Below are 18162 nucleotides of genomic sequence, written 5' to 3'. Positions count from 1 at the left end.
AGCTATTTAGATTTGTAACCAGGCCATTGTCTCTCCTCGACTTATTGTTGTAGGATCATATACACTCTTGCAAGTTGTCCCGATAGTTTCCCAGCGTCTAAGGTCTACATTTGTCCGAAAATGTCCTTCGGTGCGGACTGTTTTCTTGATCGTGATCGAGAGGGTTTTAAGGGGCAAATCAAGCAAACGTATCCTTAGTGAATAAGATCTATCTGTAAAAAGGAGTGACGAACAAAAACGTGTACAACGCAGGGTTGGGTGCTGGGCTGGGCTGGGGTGCAGCCACGTGAAGAGTTTCAGACACATCACCACACATTATTATTAAAATTTTAGAAGGAGGTGCATACTTTGATGCAGATTCCATTTTCATTTTCTCGAGAGCTTGAATATGGAATGTTTTTAGGCATACATGTAGATTTTAGATACTTCATATTGAGTATAGTAAGTGCAATCTTGTTTTTGCAAAATTATTGGTGTTACCTGACCTGATGGGGAGTGTGAACTTCCCAGACCCTCTCTCTTCATATGCTACTAGACTCAGATAAGTTTTGAATTTTCAAGTCTGTAACATAATGCTTCATATGATTTGAATTGGAGGCACTTAATTATACTCAATCTGATATTGACCTTGACAAGTTTGCCAAGATACCAAGATTTTATTGTCACCGAAATTGACTCTCAAGGGAAGCTGGTGGAACTTATTGGAAACAAAATTTCTTCTGAAAATGATAACAAAAACTGTCAGAAAAGAAAAAGAGATGGAAAACCCAAAGAAATGATTGAATATGAGAGGAGCTTGAAACTTGAAAGTCTGGAAAAAGAAACACCATTTTTAACCAAGGTACTGCTTATAACCATGATGATGGTACATGTAAGAGAGTATCATGTCATTACTTTTTGTTGTTAACAAAATTACCTTTATTTTTGCATTACTTGAAATATCTTTTATAATCTTAACTTTCATTTAGATTTCTGAGTCATTTGACAATTTACAAGAATGTGCAGTGAGTGATTTGGAAAAGTGTCTGGGAAGTGAGAAATTTACGGAGCTCAGAGATTTTTCACTGGATGTTGAGAAAAGGAAAGAAAACAACAAGAGAATATGTGTTTGTAAGGTTGATACACATTTGCCTTAAATAGATGATAATGTTATCTTTTATTGTTCAATTATCTACAAAGTTAGTAAGGTTTAAAATAGATAGATTGATAGATAGATATGTTTATTAAAAATCACTTTGCAGCAGAGAAGATGAATTGCGTTTACACAAAAATGGTGTGATGAATAGATACACAAACATTAAAAGTGTGATTTATGAAAATTGAATAAAATCCATATACAAGCAATCTATGTGATCTATATATATATATATATATATATATATATATATAAATGTTTATATTGGTAATCAAGTTCATAATTTGCAGTTCATAATTTACGTGTTGAGATTGGTTATAAACTCATAAAAGATAAATAATACTCATCATGCATAGAGTATCAGGGTGCCAAACCTAAGTTCAGATGAGGTGATGAAGGGTGGAAGACATCGCCCTCCCCCTCCACTCAAACAGTGGCCAATTCTACTCATCAGCTAGGTTGATTAAATCAAATTATCTTACAACAAAATGTGGTCAAGGATGTATACTGTAATCATGGTGTTTTTCCCAATTTGAAGAACATTGTACTCCAATTATATACTCTGAACAATGGAACCCCTCTCTTGGGAAACCTCCATGTTCATGAATTTTAAATTTCATCATAGCGTCAGCAATGTTAAAAGAGGAACGAAGAGCTCTTCACAAAAATGTCAGGTTGGCATACCCCCATCTTCAGACTGTAACTGTACAGAGTGAGCAAGAGGTAAGGTGTTCAATATGGATGCAGGATTGTCAAAAAGATTTCTTAAAATCTGGAAAATAACCAGGGTGGGATACAAAGTTTGCAGCACAATGTGATGCCTCTGTACTAGTCTGAAAGTTGAGCTACAAGCATTACAAGTAGCAGGCTAGTTTTCAGTGTAGATGTGTTTTGACAACCCTGTTGATGCATTACTGAATTAATAATAAATTTAATAGAAATTTTTGGCCTTGAAGAAACCATTTTATGTCACACTGATAAAGAATCTTTTTTTCTTCAGGGAGACCCTCCATCCATTTTTGCAGTCAGTGATAAAGTTTATTGGGAGTTTTTTGAGTTACTAAATGATCGACATCAAGTGAACAGGTAACACACTGGAAGACATATTGTAGTTGCCTGTATTTTGTTTTTTATTCTTGATGTTGTGTTAATATTTAGATTGGAGGACTGGGAGTCATCTGATGGAGTTAGATTGATGAGATTTACTTGTAATACTGGCCTACCAACAGATATTTTATCCTAGCTGTGTTGATAGAAAAGTGTGGTAATTGGAGAAAAATTAGTTGTAATGTGTTAGTTTGTTCACTCAGTTGTACAGTTGAAAAATTTTTTTAAGCCTGTCTTTGCTTATTTTATGTATTGATCAATAGACTGCTGTGTTTTGCTCATTGGGAAATGAGAACAATAGCTTCCACTTTTGATCTCGATGTCAGTAATGCAGATAAAGAGAAGCGCACAAAGGTGACAATAATAAACCTTTACACCTTAACATCATTATGCATATTCTCCATACTGTTCTCTATACATTTCCCAAAGGAGAATTTGTAAAACCATCAAGAGCTTTGTTCTAGTTGCTGATCATTTCATTTATTCTCATGGCTTAAACATTTGATTCAAAGGATAGATTGTAAAGATAAATTAGAACCTTGTCACTCTTAGGGATTAAAGAGTTAACATTGATCTTGACTTGGCCAGCATGATTGAGATGAGGAAGGAAACCTTGGATATAAAGTATTGCTGAGTATTTTTTATGAGCAGTCAAAATACAAACAATAAGTAAAAATACTCAGAGATACTACACACTAAAATATATATGAAGTGATTTATTATTTTATACAACCTCAAAATTATCATAAACTTTTACTGGAGTGTTGAACAATTCCAGATTTATGACTATGATGATGATCCCAACTCAGCCTATTTAATAAAAATAAAGTTATTATTAAATTGTAACACCTTGTCTATACACTGACTTATTATCTCAGATTCACAGACTGCTATCAAAGCATTTTGGCTCATTTCTTGAAAGCAAGACATTCAATGACTCTGAAAAGAAGACATCAAATGATGTAGGTAGAGGAAGCTACATTCAGATTAGAATGCGAGTGAAGGGAAAAAAGTCACTACAGCAAAGTTATAAACCAACAAGGTCAAGGTTAGTGCTAAATGATTATAGGGTGGGGTAAGTTTTTAAAGAAATTGGGATGCTGCGGGGGTGGGAGAGTATAACAAGGTATATTTGTTTGATATCATCAACTGAGTTGATCACTTAAATTGGCCACTGTTAAGAGTTTGAGAGCTGGCATTTTAAGTGTTACCCCTTTATCAGAGTGAAACCTCACCTCATTTGTTCTGACAAAGGCTATGCAGTAATACTGTTGAATCATTCATTAAGATCATGAAAATAAAAGAAATGATGAGCAACCTAAGAAGCTTTGATTGTCAATAAAGGCTATTATGCTCAAAACATCACCTTTCAGACTCTTAACGGTAGCCAATTTATGTTATCAACTCAGTTGATAATTAGAATTTATCAAGGTTAGAGCTGCTTAGGTCATATAAATATCCTTTTGAATGTCTATGAACCAGTCCCTACTTGTGGGACAGAAATGTAGACATACAACTTATTTATCAATTTACTGGCAAAGGAAAATAATCAGCACTGAGGAAATTCAATTGAGAAAAGTTTGTAAATCTTGTGCTTATGGTGAATGAGTCACACGCTTTGATTTGTGGTGTTCTTCCACTGTAAAATGTGCTGGTAAACCAATCTGTAGAATGATGAACTTTAAACTTCTTGTATGCTGTAATGTTAATTGTTTCTGTCAGTTTTCCATGCTATTCATTCTGACTTATGAATCACTTTAATATTTATTACTTGATGTTATATCTTTCATCAAAAATATTTTAACTCTCCAGTCAGACTGAAAGTGAATACACAGGATTTGTTTTATGCAAAAGAAATATGGTAAGGAAGGATTTATGCTCATGAAATATTCACCCACATCATCATCAAAAGCTCTCCCTTACCTGCTCCTTTACAATTTGAAAAGGTTCAGTCTGAATGCAACTCTGGTTCATTACTATTTTTTCCCTACCAGGGCCAAGTTGTTCAAAGCTAGGTTAAGATAACCCAGGGTTAGCATGAAATCTGACCTCAGATCTGAAAGCTTTAAAGGCATATTCAGTATATTTATTTTTGCCTGCAATTTGATACCTGGATGTTCTAAAAAGAATTGAAGAAATTATCTGAAATAAGTCTTTGAAGAAGGGAATAAAGAAACCCAGATTAAAACTTAACCCCGGGTTAGCGCTAGTTGGCCATCGAACAACTGGATGCGGGATTTTTTCTCTGGATTAACTCCATTTTCTGGTACTCATTTATACTTCTCACCCCTTTACACTCTATAAGTGACCACCATCTCATTTCTCCTTGCAGTAATACTGCTGAATCATTCATTAAGGTCAAGAAATGATGAGCAACCTTAGAGGCTTTGATTGTTAACAAATTCTCCTTGCCAGTACCAAAGAAAATGTATAGTCTGTAATCAAACAAGGGATGAACAAAATTGGATTACCGCGAAGCGGGACTCAAATTTGTCAATCATGAGTATGATTACAAACAGAATTGGACAACAAGAAGTCCTTTTACCAATTAATCATAACTGTTACAATTTCCATATTGGAACTGGCTGCTTCAACTGTCAGATTAAAGGTTTACAGAATGATTAATGAAAAATAAAGCAGCTAAATTGTACCAATCCCATTTGAGGAAATTGTAGTGGTTATAAATTTGTTAGTTTTTTTTAAACATCCCACTTTTTTCTTCATGATCCAAAGGAAACACTGGAAGCTGTACACCGCCTGTCCACCTGTCTGAATATTCAGCCTTCAGCCTTTAGTTATGCAGGTATCAAGGATAAGAAAGCAGTCACCAAACAGTACATGGTGGTCAGAGGTGTCTCACCAGAACAGTGAGTCATGCTAGTTTTATTGTTTTTCAAAATTCTTTTTTTTTTTTTAATAGGATTAGATAAAACCATTATTACTTAAATTTTCTTGCATGACGAACATGGCTTGGGACTTTGAACACTGAACCTTTAGCTCCATTATGTCTGTTTTTTTTTTCATTTTTGAGGATGGAATCCAGGCACTGTAAGAGAAAAACCCTGAAGAACAACACAATAATTCTGCTGTGCGTCCAAAAGTCATTTGGAGGCCAAAGTATTAGATATTTTAGTTAGATGGCATGTAAATGTATTTCAGATTTCCAGGTAACATGTCAATTAGTTTAGAATTTCCAACCTTTTTCTGTTAGAAGCAAAATTGGAAACATTTGAGTGATTTATAGCTATTTATCAGTTTCTGGCATAGCCTATTAATTCATTCAACAATAGTAAGATTTTCCTTTTCATCAAAAAGGATATGTGCTGTTCAAGATCACTCATCCCTAGAGGGTATACAATGTGGAAGCTACAGGGAGAGACTGAGTAGACCACTCAGAATGGGCGCACTTAAGGGAAACCATTTTCAAGTTGTGATCAGAAATATTCATAGTGACACCAGTAATAGGTCAGTATGAACTCTGTGAAATGTGTCTGTGGTTTTTTGAATCATAAAAAATATATCACCTTTTTTTTCCAGTGGTATTTCATTCAGTGTGTATTCAGCACTGAAAAAAAAGACAATTTTTTCCTACTTTCTATTATTTGCAGCCTTGTTGAGGAAAATGTTGGTGACTTGGAAAAAGTTGTACAGGTGTGTTATAATACATGTAAGTTGAACAAATACCAGAAGAGTACCTTGTTTCAAAATATCACCTTTCATCAATTTTATTGTTTCAAAGCAGTATGTTTACTAGGCAAGGCTTTTGTAGACTTAACTTCAATTCATGATGTAAAAGCTGAGCCAGGGAATTGTGTGAAAAAATTTGTGACTTTCAAAAGAAGTCAGCAACATGTTTTGCAGATGGCCATCTGAAAATTTCCAAGGACTCTAGGGAAGTGTGGAGTTTTGTTTCATTTCTAGCCTTAATGTACTAATTTTAAAGATAAGGTAAAGGTAGATGAGAGATGTGGTAATACTAGGTTTTTCTGAAGAGAAAATAATATCATGCACCATTATTTTCTGTTGGTTTTTGTCTAAATTGTTATATATGTAGTGTCTCCTATGGGTCAAGAGTTTCTACTCATTCCCATTGAAGTGGATTTCCCATGCTATTTCCAACAGTCATCTAATTATTTTTTTTAAATACCACATTGGGAGGCCTAAGTTGTACTTTAAATTTTTTTGAAGCTGTACTAAGTTAAACCATCTTGTACATGTCAATATCATTTATTTATTAGCTTACAGTTAGTCACTTGCTCACTCACTTACCTTCTCACTCACCTATCTATTCATTCATTAAACTTTTCAACATTTATTTTTTGTTTGTTTGTTTTTTAGGATGCAGCAACCTCTCTGTCTCTTCATGGATTTCTTAATTACTTTGGCCCTCAAAGGTTTGGCTTGGATGACAAAGAAGTAAATGCGTGTGATGTCGGGCTTGCTATGTTACAAGGAGATGTGGCAAGGAAATTTTGTAATTTTACAGTTTGTTTTAAAAGTCTCCAAGTAATACGTGTTGTGCAGGAATTGAAGTCCAAATGTGGGCTCACAAAGATATTGAAGAAAAGTAACTGTGTATTGTAATTTCCCAAACTGCAGCACGTGTAAAACAATAAAGGCTTACAGATTGATTTGTTCGTATTTACCCTCGAAATTTTATGAATTTCAAAGTTTTGGGTTCAGCTTCTGCAAGCCCGATTGGCCCCGTATAAAAATGTTTTTTATTAATTTTATTCTTTTCTTCTGTGTAGGTACGAGCGGTGAAACTTCTTCTGACTCCATCGGAAAATAATCCAGACAATCCGGTGGACTCCGCTAAGAGGTCAGCAATAGGCATAAGTTAAGACTTTTCCATTAAGTGTTCGAGAACCGCGCCAAAATAATCACCATAGCCATTGAGGACAAAGGAAGATACCATGAAAACTCAAGTAAGCACACATAACCATTCAAAAGCGCAGGAAATCTCGCATAAACAACTCGTGTCCCATTGGTTCATAGTTGGGGGCAAATTTTTTTATCAATCACAGGGCAAAGCAAGGCAAACGCTTAAAGTAACTGAGAGTTGCTCCCAGATGAAAATCCCTCTTCTCTTTACTAATGGCATGGTTATAATCTTCCTTTTCGTTTTCCTAATCTTCTTTTGTGTTAGGTATTACTGCGAGACAGGTGACGTGCAAGGTACATTGAGTAAGATGCCCAGTTATAAAGTCCGTGAAACTCTGGTACTCAAAGGACTTCATAGACACGGGACCGACGTGGTCAGTTAATCAATTCCCCACACTTTTTTTATGTTTTTGATGAATGATTTTAGCCCGAAAATATATCTTTGTCTAAAAGTTATTAGTCTCTAAGGAACGTTTTGTGATGTGTCGATGGGTAGGTTGGTTCGAAACACTATTGTCTTTTTCAGACACTAGTGCACGGTTGCGGACACTCGTGTCCGATTTTAGACACCGAGGTCCAATGCTGGACACTACTTTCTGATTTTGGGCACCAGTGTCTGATTTCGGACACTAGTGTCCGATTTTGAACACTACACGCGTTTCCCTGAAAGACTTGCCAAATTTGCAATGACAATCTGATAAATGAGAACGCGAAAATTGCTACCACTGGCAACTGTACAATCACTGTTATCAGTTATGAAATGTTTATCAAAAGTTCCTTGTCTGGTAGTATGTCTTTACTTTTTTTTCCTTCTCGAAAACCAATAATGTTAAACCTTAAAAATATTAAAAACTCGAACTTAGCGGCTTGGAATTAAATTCTTGTTTACATGCGTAAACAACTGAACAAAATGTCCGGCCCTCCTCGAAGTTGACAGGTCAAAACCTATATTTGACCCGAAACAGTCCGTTTAGCTTTATTTCGAGCCCTGTTATGGTATCGAAATGCCCAATACTTGTGCAACACTGAAGCTAGATCTAGAAACTCAATTTTCTCTCTTGTATAGGATGGTTGTCGGAAGGCGCTACTGAACATTCCCTATTCCATGCGCTTGTTGTACGTTCACAGCTATTGCAGCCTGGTCTGGAACCAGATGGCGACTTTGAGGATACAGCGATACGGGCGGACAGCGGCTGTACAAGGTGACCTCATCGCGGATAAGTTTGCAAATGTAGATGAATTAAAAAATTCGGCGACCGCTGACAGTTGTGAAAGTGCTAGCGCGGGAAATTCGTGCGAAGATGACACCAGTGGTGTAAGAAGAGATTGCGTGAGATGTGTTTCTGATCAGGATGAAGGAAAGCATGGCCTCAAAGATGTAGTTTTACCGCTTCCTGGTTACAACATTCAGTATCCAACAAATGATGTGGGGGACGAGTGAGTATAAAATGGCAGATTTAATAATTAGTTTCTTAAGCGATAGTTGTATAACGTGGAAGGCAAAGTGAACAACTCAGATGATCTCAATTCGGACTTGTTTAACCCATTAATCCAGAAGTGATTAACATGAAACTTCTCCTGCAAACAGGTCTTGAAAATACTCATACTTATCAGGTAGAAGTTGTCATCTTGATCCAACAGCTAATTTTCGTAACTAATTTACAAGGAAATAGCAGCAAGAGAGAAGAATCAATAATTAGATCTTGGGAGTTAAAGGGTCGAGGGTTTAACTTTGTCGGTTGTGGGCCGCTTATAAGAAGTAATTTTTTTGCGGTACAAATACGTGGCGGTTGGAAAAGAGAATAACGAGACAGAATGATTCCTTGTTGATTTAATTTAGGCGAGTTAAAAAAAAAAATTTCTCTATCGATAAAGATAATTGCACGTTGTAAAGAGTTAAGTTAATATCCTTTTTGTAGGTATAAAAAGAGGCTGGAAACGGACGGGTTGACTGCAAAAAGTTTTAGGTTGGTGTTATTTCCCTTATTTGACAATTTGTTAAATTCGAACCCATAAACAGATTGTCACTTGAAGTCTACAATAGTTTTTTTTTCTTCTGCGCTGTTTTTTTCAGGCTACGGAGTCTGGGTATGAACTTGCCTGGTACTTACAGAAAGCTCGTAGTATTCCCATGGGATTTGTCATTTAGATATGTTGGAGAAGAGCGTACACGAACGGAAGATAGTTACTCTGCCAGGAGTGATCACTGTACAGCAACAGAAGACTCAAGTTGTGTTGACAGTGACAGTGACGCGAAAAGACCGCGACTTGCATCAAGCAGTAACTGTTACGACGACAGAACAAAAGATTTTAGACCAACAGAACTCAGTGAGGTTTGTCGAAGATCTAAGGGCTGCTGCAGTATTCTTGAGATCTCGTTTAGTTTGGAACCTTCTTGTTACGCGACGTCGTGTTTAAGAGAGCTCATGAAGAATTGAAAGAATAGAAGAAGCGATTCTCAAAGGGGGATTCCACAAAATTGAACCCCTGTAGGATATGGAAAATTTTCTGTTACTGGTTTTGAAAGGTGGAATTTCTAACTTAAGGCTATTTCTTAGATTGTAAGAGGGTTGAAATTTTACAATATGTGCTTTCATAAAGGGTGGTGAATCGTTGTTGTAAAAATAACATGACTATGTGAAAAGAGTGTATTGATGAACCTCGCCTATATACATTTTAATGTCCCCCAAGAGATTGCCTAACTTTCATGCTTTCTGTTCACATTTTCTGATCTTCACTAAAACGCAGAGTTGAACAAGATTTCCATAAGAAAAAAAACTCTTTAGCGGAAGGAGAGGATATTGTGGCATACAACAATCTTCACCCCTTCAAACTCGAAACTGTGAGTTTGTTGCCTGTTCCTCCATCCACGGCTTCCTTTATTCCACTTTGTGTTATATTGGCTACTCACACTGAAACACTTAAACCGTTATTTAAAGGCAGTTAATGATTAAAAATACTCAGCGATACTACCCACCAAAACGTCTAATAAGTTATTTATTATCCAGTTGCTTTTTTTTTTTTCTGTAAGTCTTTCTGCTCATTTCTCATAAGCCGGGAAAAGCAAAGCGGATTGAGAAGCGTAGCGCTCGCAGCCGACTGGCACAAAATAACCAACCGTTCAAATAACCTTACAATATCGCAGGATATTTGTACTCTTCTACGGTGCAGTTGGATAATTAAAGCCCTATATCCAGTATATATAATTAAAGCTTAACAAACATTTAGGGAAGTTGCCAACGCGTTTTGAAACTTCTGAGAAATATTTGCGGTCGTTACTTAAGACAGAAAAAATACATCCCCAGTCCATGAACCTGAGGAAGCCAAAAGCAGTGTGAGATAGAATTATATACAATAAACTTGTTCAATTAAATTCTCTGTATTTAGGAAAACAATATCATAGTTCTTGTCCTCGTTGATTCTCATTTATTTGGTTCAGAAGTATTGTATAAGAGGTAGAAAACAACTGGTGTAGGATATGATCCAATATCCTACATGCTAATATCACTACAAAATCAGAATTGGTCAGCTATTATAAATCTTTTTTCGCTACAGTAGTACTATCAAAGACCATTACTTGTCTCTGGAGCAATATCTAAACGACAATCTCTAAAATATTCATCAAATCTTTGAACTAAGCACACTTAGGCTAATTTTTTCCTCACTAACACATCCACAAATGATTGTTCTGCTGCGCGGGTTCAAAACTCAAATAACGAAGATGATAAATCAGTACATAGTTCTTCTTCACTAGAAAAAGGCTGAACATGGTCAGTGTCTACTGGTGGTATAAATATATCTAAACGACGAAGCTGTTCGCCGTTACAACATGCACACACGAACAAGATGTAAAAGCGGAACGATTAGCATCGTTGTTACAATAGAATCTTTATTCGCCCTGGATCCTGCGTTGATTCCGGGGGTGACTTTGTTACACATATCGCCTGTACAACAATAAAGGCACATCCAGTCCTTACTTACACTTTGCATTCCAAAAGTCTTCCGTTCGTCAAAACACGCGTTCCGACATCCACCATGCTGACTGAACCAAATCTCCTCTGAACAACCTTTCACTATGTGCGGATTGTCGTAAGTGGGTTGGTCGCTACTTCCTAGATCGATCATTGTGGCGCACTCTTGGCTGCAGTGAGCCGTCACCGGCGCTTCTCCGTTACAGTCTTCACCCTGACAAGATAGACATTGTTGACCAGACGCCGGTGCTTGATCAAGCGGGATTTTGCGAGCGTGTGCTGTTGTTTGGGCAGTTACCGCTATAGATATGACAAGTACGAGTACATTCATTCTTTTCTTGGTCGTATTAATCGTTTGAACACTTAACTCAATAGGTACTGTTCTTAAACGATTGACGTAGCTGCAGTAGCGCACACCGACAGACCACAGTCAGGCCAATTTTAGAATTTGATCACACAATGGTATTGTTTCGGATGTTATGGATGAATTCTTATGACAAAGCTAGAAAATTCCTTCCCAATATTCTTGAAGTCTCTTGAGCACTCTCAGGTTTACCTTGCTCTTCGATGTCACATCTAAAAATGTATCTTCTGAAAAATACTGCCGCAGGCTATGTCTCAGTTTCTATTGTTTTCCTCGTCGGAAATGCTTAGAGCATAGTTACTACTAACTATGCTTAGAGTCTTCGAATAATCGCCTGATTTTAGTAGACATAATTTTACACATTACGTTACGAAGACAAGTGGTAAACCTATATTGCCGTTGCAACAAGATTTCTATTCGCTTGCATTCCAGCGTTGATTTCAGGCTTCACTAAGTTGCACTTTTCACCACTTTTTTTCACTTTATTGAAGTCGCGGAAAGTCTCTGCTGTTTTGACAAATACTAATCGCCTTAAGTTTGATGACAAAACATATTTGCTGAGAACACTGAGAAAAGTCAAATGAAACAAGTCGACCTACGAAAGATAATTTCCTTTGACATTTATGAATCGCGGAAAGGGTCGTCAAAGTTCACAACTGAAGGGTGAAAAGCTAAAATGTACAGCCTACTTTAAAATTGTGATAATTTTATATGCCATGCTCCATTATACTCGCAGTTAAGTCAAAAGAAGTTTTCCCTTTTTAATAAAAATCAGTGAAGTTCAGGATATGTACCTTTTCGCTTCCTATTATAGAATGTAAACTGAAATAACTAAAGAGTTTGAATAAACACATCATCACACTGATGTTACATAATAAGTCACGCAACTTGATCATATATGGTATTCGAATGTTCTAATCCGTCACTCGTGACCGATCATGCGTTCCTGCAAGAACCTTCGTAACTTCAGAGGTAATATGAAATTTTTTTTGGATGATTCATCACGTAAGGTCAAAATTTTTCATCCCGGTTTGGTAATACTGAAAAAGAGAAAAATGTAGGGGCGAGCTATTCTTCACTCAGTGATAAAAGCATCCTGAGCTAAATAAACAACATATTTTTCCCAGATTGACTGTTTGAGTAATCCAAAGAGTAATTGAACTTAGATTAAATATGAAATCTTCAGAGAGAAGAAGCAATGAAAGTTAAAAGCGGTCAAGTTGTTTTTCCTAATTAAAAGTTGACTTCAAAATTCATTTCCTTTCTACTATAAACCTGATTTTTCCCTTTACGAGGGAAAAATCAAGGTGAAACAAAGGCCGGAAAAGTTTGACTTTTTTGGTCTTCATTTGGATTGTTTTGTCATTGATCTGAGACGGAAGTCGTACTAGACTAATCAAAACGGAAATGATCCAATACAAAACGTCCATCACTTGACCAGCAGAGATAAGGAGTGCCCGGTAATTGGAATACATAAATATTCAATGCGAAACCAATCTTCAACTAAACATTAGAACAAACTCTTTCAAGAAAGATGTCTAACAGTCTTGGGAAGCGATCAGTTCTTTTGAACGTTCTTGTCATCCATGGAGTGCTCCTCTGGTTCAGCCTCCACATGGTCAGCTGTCGCGTCATCTCGTGCCAACCGCGTGACGGATCGACAGGTGGCATGACCTCCGTGATTCTTCGTGTTAGACGCTTCGTGAACGAATCTGTGAACTTTCGTCGTGACAGTCCGCGACCACTCTCGAAGCCGTTTTATCACACAATACCCAATGATGGAAAAGTACATCTCTTTAACAGCAACTTGAAAGTAAAGTTTCACGGAAAGGATGTATGCGTCTCGACGATAAAAGAAACAGTAGTGGATGAAAAAGGAGCTAACGAGAACAAAAAATACTCGTGCGAACGCGTTTGTTTTGGTCTTGGGGATCGCGTAAATCTGGTAACTAATTCTTCCTCCGGTGGTCGCCTATGGCATGGGAAGATGTGTTGTGTACGAAAACGAGAAATATATCTGCAACTTGATGTTATGACAGCGGGTCCAAAGTGCCTTACATGTCAAAGAAGAATGTGCCAAAGAGATCACATGACGATCAAACAATGTCCACCCGGAGATAAATGCTTAGCCATTACCTTGAATAAACCAGAAAGTGCAGCGGAGACGAACTCGAGGTAAGTGATGTTATCAGGATTGCGCAGAGTTATTACGCATCAATTCACGCGCGATTACAACGCGCACGGCCGTGCGTGCGTAGAAAATTTGCGGCTTTATGTCGGCTATAGCTATAGCCAGGGCCGTTACCGTTAGAGAGTTGAATTGCGATTCTCTTAGAAAAGAGAGTGATGACCCTGCATCATCTTTTTCAATTATACAGTTACTTTTTAACGCATTACCTAACTTGCCTGCATGTCGTAGTTGGAGAACAACCTGAATACAAAATTGGAAGATTTAAGCCTTCGAGAATGACTCAGATTCGTGGTCTTGAGCTCGTGACAGATTGTCAGCATCTCCCTTGTTTCTTTGAATGTCCTAGGGGAGGACTGAAAGATCTCGAGTGTTAATTCTATTACTTCGGTGATTTAATCTTATCAACAGAGCAAGGGCTTCAAAAAGTGGAAGTAATTAAACGGCACGCCAGCTAGGGCTCACGGGATGGAAACCAAATAAATTATCACTTGTTGCTCTCTTCCGAAAAAAAATATGTAATTATTTAACCGCAGCTTATTTTTATTTACCATTGCTTACTAATATTTTTTAGCGTTCTGCCGCTCATGCTGGGTTGTTCTAGTGATGACGGATTGAGAGGTTACTCATGCAACGATCAATGTCGCCGAGAGGTGGAACTGGTGGGGTCTGGAGTGAGACGCGTCTGCGTCCGTTGTTGTACCGGCAACGAGTGTAACAGAGTAGGAGCTTCTAAGAACGAAACTGAAACCACTGACATGGAAGATGGAGTCCAGGATAGAAAACTGTCAGAGACTGTTAACGGAGGGTCTGGTGACAAGGGTGATAAGCTGCTAATAACATTTGGATTAACCGCGGTTCATTGCGGGTTATCCTGGAGCAAAATGAAATGGTGATAAAGCTTGCAAAACATGCAACGGGAACTTTCAAGTCAAGTTTCGCATAGAATACCGGATTTAATTTGTTTTACTTAGCTGCACTCTGAGATGGGTCTCTAAAAAATGTGTCTGCCTCTCAAAGAATCAGATAAAAAACTAGAACTAATTGATTGTCCACGTTTTCCCTCGCTCTGTGATTGGTCTGGAAAACTCGAGCTCGGCTAAACAACCAATCAGATGCATATCTAGAAGATTAATCGTGAATTGGTTATCCGCGTTTTCCCACGCCTTGGCGTTTTTCATGTTCTTGCTTACCCTAATTTATCATTGCCTACTTAAAACGTCAGAGATTTTGATCTGATTGGTTGTAGTGAGTGCTTTGGTTTTAACTTCACGGCACTCGGTTGAAGAGTTCGCTGTAATATTATACCCAAATGTAGAATTATTGTATTTATAACTGTAAATATCACGATTTATAGAATATCTTTAATTGTTGTATGTAATGCGAATGAGTTACATCTTAGTAAATCATATACTTGTTTTGTGTTTATAATGTAAAATACAAAAGGATGTTTGTAATGAAGAGATCCTGTACATTTCAGTTCTTTATGCGGTAAGTGGTTTGAACCCGGGGGTCATGTGATAGTGTTGTCTGATCGTTCGGGTGAGTGTAGTCCTGAGAAAGACTGTTGTCGGTGACTGATGTTTCGAAAACCCGAGTGGAGGTCATCATCAGAGTCAAATGACTTGGTTATTGTCAAGTGACTCTGGTAATGACGCTCAGGTTGTCGAAACGTCAGCCACCACAATTACTACACTCACCCGGACGATTAGACTTCACTATCACATTTTAGTTCTTTGTTGTTATCTACTGAAAAAAAAACTAATAAAGTCATTTTAAAGTAGCTGCTTTTTATTTTGTTCCTCTTAAAACATTGTCAGTGTCAATTTGTGACCACAAATTTTCACAAAATTTCGACCAAGAAAGGAGCCTTAGAAAATCTTCGTTTTTATGAAACAGCACCATAATTGCCCATAGTAACAGTTATTCCGCACTTCCAAGCTATTTACCTATAACTTGACTCTATTCCACAGCTGAGTAGCGAAAGTTTTAGGCCTGTGTTCTCCTCAAAATGTCCTGTTTTGGGACACAGCGTTGGGTAACACGCTTTTTGTTTGCACCAATCCTCTCCCGGCCGGGGCAAATGCTTTCACTCCGTTACTGACCGGAAATGCTTTCCTTTTTTTCCTTTCCTCAAATCCTCCCAATTAACGAAGTAATCTGAAAAATTTAGGAGCATTTTTATCGTCGTTCTGGTGTCGCTTAGCAAACTCGCGTAGAGCTTTGTCGTACTCTTCTGTGGTTTTCCTCATCTGTTCATGCTCTTCGGTCAGTTTTTGCCTTTGAGGAAGCGACCCAGACTTTCGCTTTTTGGACTGTGCTCTCCGGAAGGCTATCATGCCTGCAAGAGCTCTTCCTCCTCTAGATCCAGGCCTCTCGCAGAGAGTGCAATCCACTTGATGCGGATCACCATTCATACCTCCTAATGGTATCCCATGAATACACACGCGCTGACGCCCGTTCTCCTCCGGAACGTTATGACCGGGGTCTTAAAGAGGAGAAACATCGATCAAGCAGGTCAACACGTGATCAAAAAAATCTCGAGCTTTGAATGGCCACTGTAACGTATTTACCAGGAAAAAAAGACATACAGATAAAACAGAAACAAAAACAATTTTATCTCCTTTACTTGCGTTGGTATGTGTTTTTAGCGCGCTTGACGCTGATGAAATGTTTTCGCGTTTTAAAAACCAAACCAAATCTAGTTTCCCGCGTTTTTGATCCTTTCTTTACACTTGTACTCGGCCGGAAAAATCCTCCTCCGATGAAAAAACGAAGTACGCTTCTTCATAATTATGAAATGATCTTTCACCTGAGTAAGGCTTCACCATTATGAGGGTAGATTCGCCAGGTCTCGTTTTTGTGGCAGGAGATGTCAATATTCCGGTGTGCAAATGGTTTGCCACATGTGACTGACATACATCCATCATTTGAGGTGAGGTGGAACTACATTCCCAACTATTCTCGCCAGCGGGAAATTCTAGGGTATCTACCAGGCTGTAATCAGGCTCTGGAGTAAAAAGACCTGAACGGGAAAAATGATAGGAAAGTGTTATCACTAAGGGCACTTTTTCTCTACCAGCTTTGAGAAGAACCGGAAAAATTACTGCTTTTGGTGCTAATGAAAAGCGAAAGTAAATTTTCAGTAAAACACGCACGCGAGCTTACTCTTGCCGTTTCATTTTGCGCCTCTTTTTTCAGGTTCCATTTGAGATAACCTTACCTGGATGCCTTTTGCTCGATGGAGTATTATCATTCTCATCATCTATTAGCTCCTCTCCTTCCGTCCTTAAACAGTCTGACGAAGAGAGTGTCTGATTTGATCCTAAAGAAATGGTCGCTAATAAAGAACAAATTGACACTTCTCCAGAGCCATTCTGCGGCGAACCGCGAGAGTAAACGTTTGACCACTGATTTTGTACCGGATGATGAAAATCGTCTTTTTTAGGAAGCGGTTCGTCGGAAAATTCCGGTGTCTTTGGCAAAATTTCTAGCGGAATAACTTTCGTTTTAGTACATTCACACTGTAAACAGGAGAAAATTTTCCCCATAGTGAAATCATCTCACTTAAAACACAAGACGTTTGCTGAAAATGACGTAACAATTTGTTTTTTTGAGAAGCAAACGCGCGCATTAGAGCTTCTTTTTAGTTTTTTTGGTGCGTGAATGAGGACATGATAGGAGCGCTCAATGGAGATCGACCGTTTACTTTTACATTTTTCTGCGGTGCAAAAACTGAATTTGCCTCTTTCAGGACCCTAAAGTGCGAGATATTGGTCAAATTAGAGCGAACCTAACAGACACCTTGCAAGACCTTAAAATTCCTATATATTTTTCTGATTTCCATCCAATGTTAGCCCAGAATACGTATTACCAGTGCGGCTTTGATTTTAAGTTTCCTATGCATGGGTGCCGAAAATCGCCTCCTAATCTTAAACATTTAGTTCGGGATCAAAATTTTTTAGTTAAATTCAGGGGGCCGATGGTAACACGGGGAGCTCTGTGAATATGACTCGCGCAACGGACTTTGTCGGAAAAAGGGGGACTGCTCACAGTGTAAGGTAGAACTTATTAGGAATTTTCTTTCTCACTTTTACCTTGCTCGTTATTAGTTTTGTTTCGCAAAGAATGCAGTGAGACGTGCTGAAATCGCAGTATTTCGAGTCATTTTAAACTTTTCATTTCTAACACTGATCACACAGAAAGTTCTCCTTACAACATCCGGTAAGGACACTCTCTGGTAAGTAATGGGGAAAAAAACATATCAATAAGGTTTGTTTGATAGAACGCCAAATTCCCGGAAAAAAAAAAAATTGGCGGAAATTTCATATAATTTATACTTATTCTTAGGTATAGGCAAGAGAAAATTATGGTCCCATTATTTTCTCTTAGTATAGGGGTGGAAGGGTTGAAGTTATATAAAAATTATCTTTAAAAAGAAACCATCAAATAGCCATTTGTTGGACCAATGTCAGTATTTGAGCAACTGAGCATGCACCTACCCCTCCCCAAA

The 18162-nt window shown here is 37.8% G+C and overlaps 3 protein-coding genes across 5 annotated transcripts; 2 read left to right on the top strand and 1 right to left on the bottom strand.

Annotated features, from left to right (window-relative positions):
• The first annotated feature begins 28 nt into the window (after positions 1 to 28).
• On the top strand, positions 29 to 10521 carry LOC113674998 (pseudouridylate synthase PUS7L). Of its 3 annotated transcripts, none has more exons than XM_027191504.2 (17): positions 32 to 188; positions 646 to 841; positions 969 to 1110; positions 1761 to 1858; positions 2136 to 2221; positions 2506 to 2596; positions 3121 to 3290; positions 4055 to 4103; positions 4976 to 5109; positions 5558 to 5707; positions 5851 to 5893; positions 6581 to 6703; positions 6994 to 7064; positions 7392 to 7500; positions 8193 to 8563; positions 9046 to 9093; positions 9201 to 10521. In XM_027191504.2, exons 1-17 carry the CDS (start codon positions 121 to 123, stop codon positions 9562 to 9564), a joined length of 2313 nt encoding a protein of 770 aa, XP_027047305.2. In that variant the 5' UTR covers positions 32 to 120; the 3' UTR covers positions 9565 to 10521. The 3 variants fall into 3 exon arrangements, with proteins under 3 accessions (XP_089066203.1, XP_027047305.2, XP_089066202.1); XM_089210076.1 differs by having other exon boundaries at positions 44 to 188; positions 969 to 1115; XM_089210077.1 differs by lacking the exon at positions 969 to 1110 and having other exon boundaries at positions 29 to 188.
• Positions 10522 to 12875: 2354 nt separating this feature from the next.
• Positions 12876 to 15433, top strand: LOC113674997 (uncharacterized). The gene is made up of 2 exons (XM_027191503.2): positions 12876 to 13636; positions 14224 to 15433. Exons 1-2 carry the CDS (start codon positions 12996 to 12998, stop codon positions 14543 to 14545), a joined length of 963 nt encoding a protein of 320 aa, XP_027047304.2. The 5' UTR covers positions 12876 to 12995; the 3' UTR covers positions 14546 to 15433.
• LOC149044425 (uncharacterized) lies at positions 15421 to 17200 on the bottom strand. The gene is made up of 3 exons (XM_089210862.1): positions 16873 to 17200; positions 16462 to 16674; positions 15421 to 16137 (listed from the first exon to the last, which is right to left on the bottom strand). Exons 1-3 carry the CDS (start codon positions 17198 to 17200, stop codon positions 15797 to 15799), a joined length of 882 nt encoding a protein of 293 aa, XP_089066988.1. The 3' UTR covers positions 15421 to 15796.
• Positions 17201 to 18162: the final 962 nt, after the last annotated feature.

The sequence above is a fragment of the Pocillopora damicornis genome, chromosome 6 (assembly GCF_964200805.1).
Source record: "Pocillopora damicornis chromosome 6, jaPocDami1.2, whole genome shotgun sequence".
Taxonomy (NCBI): Eukaryota; Metazoa; Cnidaria; class Anthozoa; order Scleractinia; family Pocilloporidae; genus Pocillopora; species Pocillopora damicornis.
This window is presented reverse-complemented; position numbering and strand designations above follow the sequence as displayed.

Excerpts from the sequence above, each read along its gene's own strand:
- LOC113674998 (XM_027191504.2), top strand. The coding sequence starts at position 121 with ATGTCCTTCGGTGCGGACTGTTTTCTTGATCGTGATCGAGAGGGTTTT. Across the intron at positions 2,222-2,505 it reads GATCGACATCAAGTGAACAG|ACTGCTGTGTTTTGCTCATT; the intron begins GTAACACACTGG and ends ATTGATCAATAG. Across the intron at positions 2,597-3,120 it reads ATAAAGAGAAGCGCACAAAG|ATTCACAGACTGCTATCAAA; the intron begins GTGACAATAATA and ends TTATTATCTCAG.
- LOC113674997 (XM_027191503.2), top strand. The coding sequence starts at position 12,996 with ATGTCTAACAGTCTTGGGAAGCGATCAGTTCTTTTGAACGTTCTTGTC. Across the intron at positions 13,637-14,223 it reads GCAGCGGAGACGAACTCGAG|CGTTCTGCCGCTCATGCTGG; the intron begins GTAAGTGATGTT and ends AATATTTTTTAG.
- LOC149044425 (XM_089210862.1), bottom strand. The coding sequence starts at position 17,200 with ATGGGGAAAATTTTCTCCTGTTTACAGTGTGAATGTACTAAAACGAAA. Across the intron at positions 16,675-16,872 it reads ATCGAGCAAAAGGCATCCAG|GTCTTTTTACTCCAGAGCCT; the intron begins GTAAGGTTATCT and ends TTTCCCGTTCAG. Across the intron at positions 16,138-16,461 it reads AATGGTGAAGCCTTACTCAG|ACCCCGGTCATAACGTTCCG; the intron begins GTGAAAGATCAT and ends CTCCTCTTTAAG.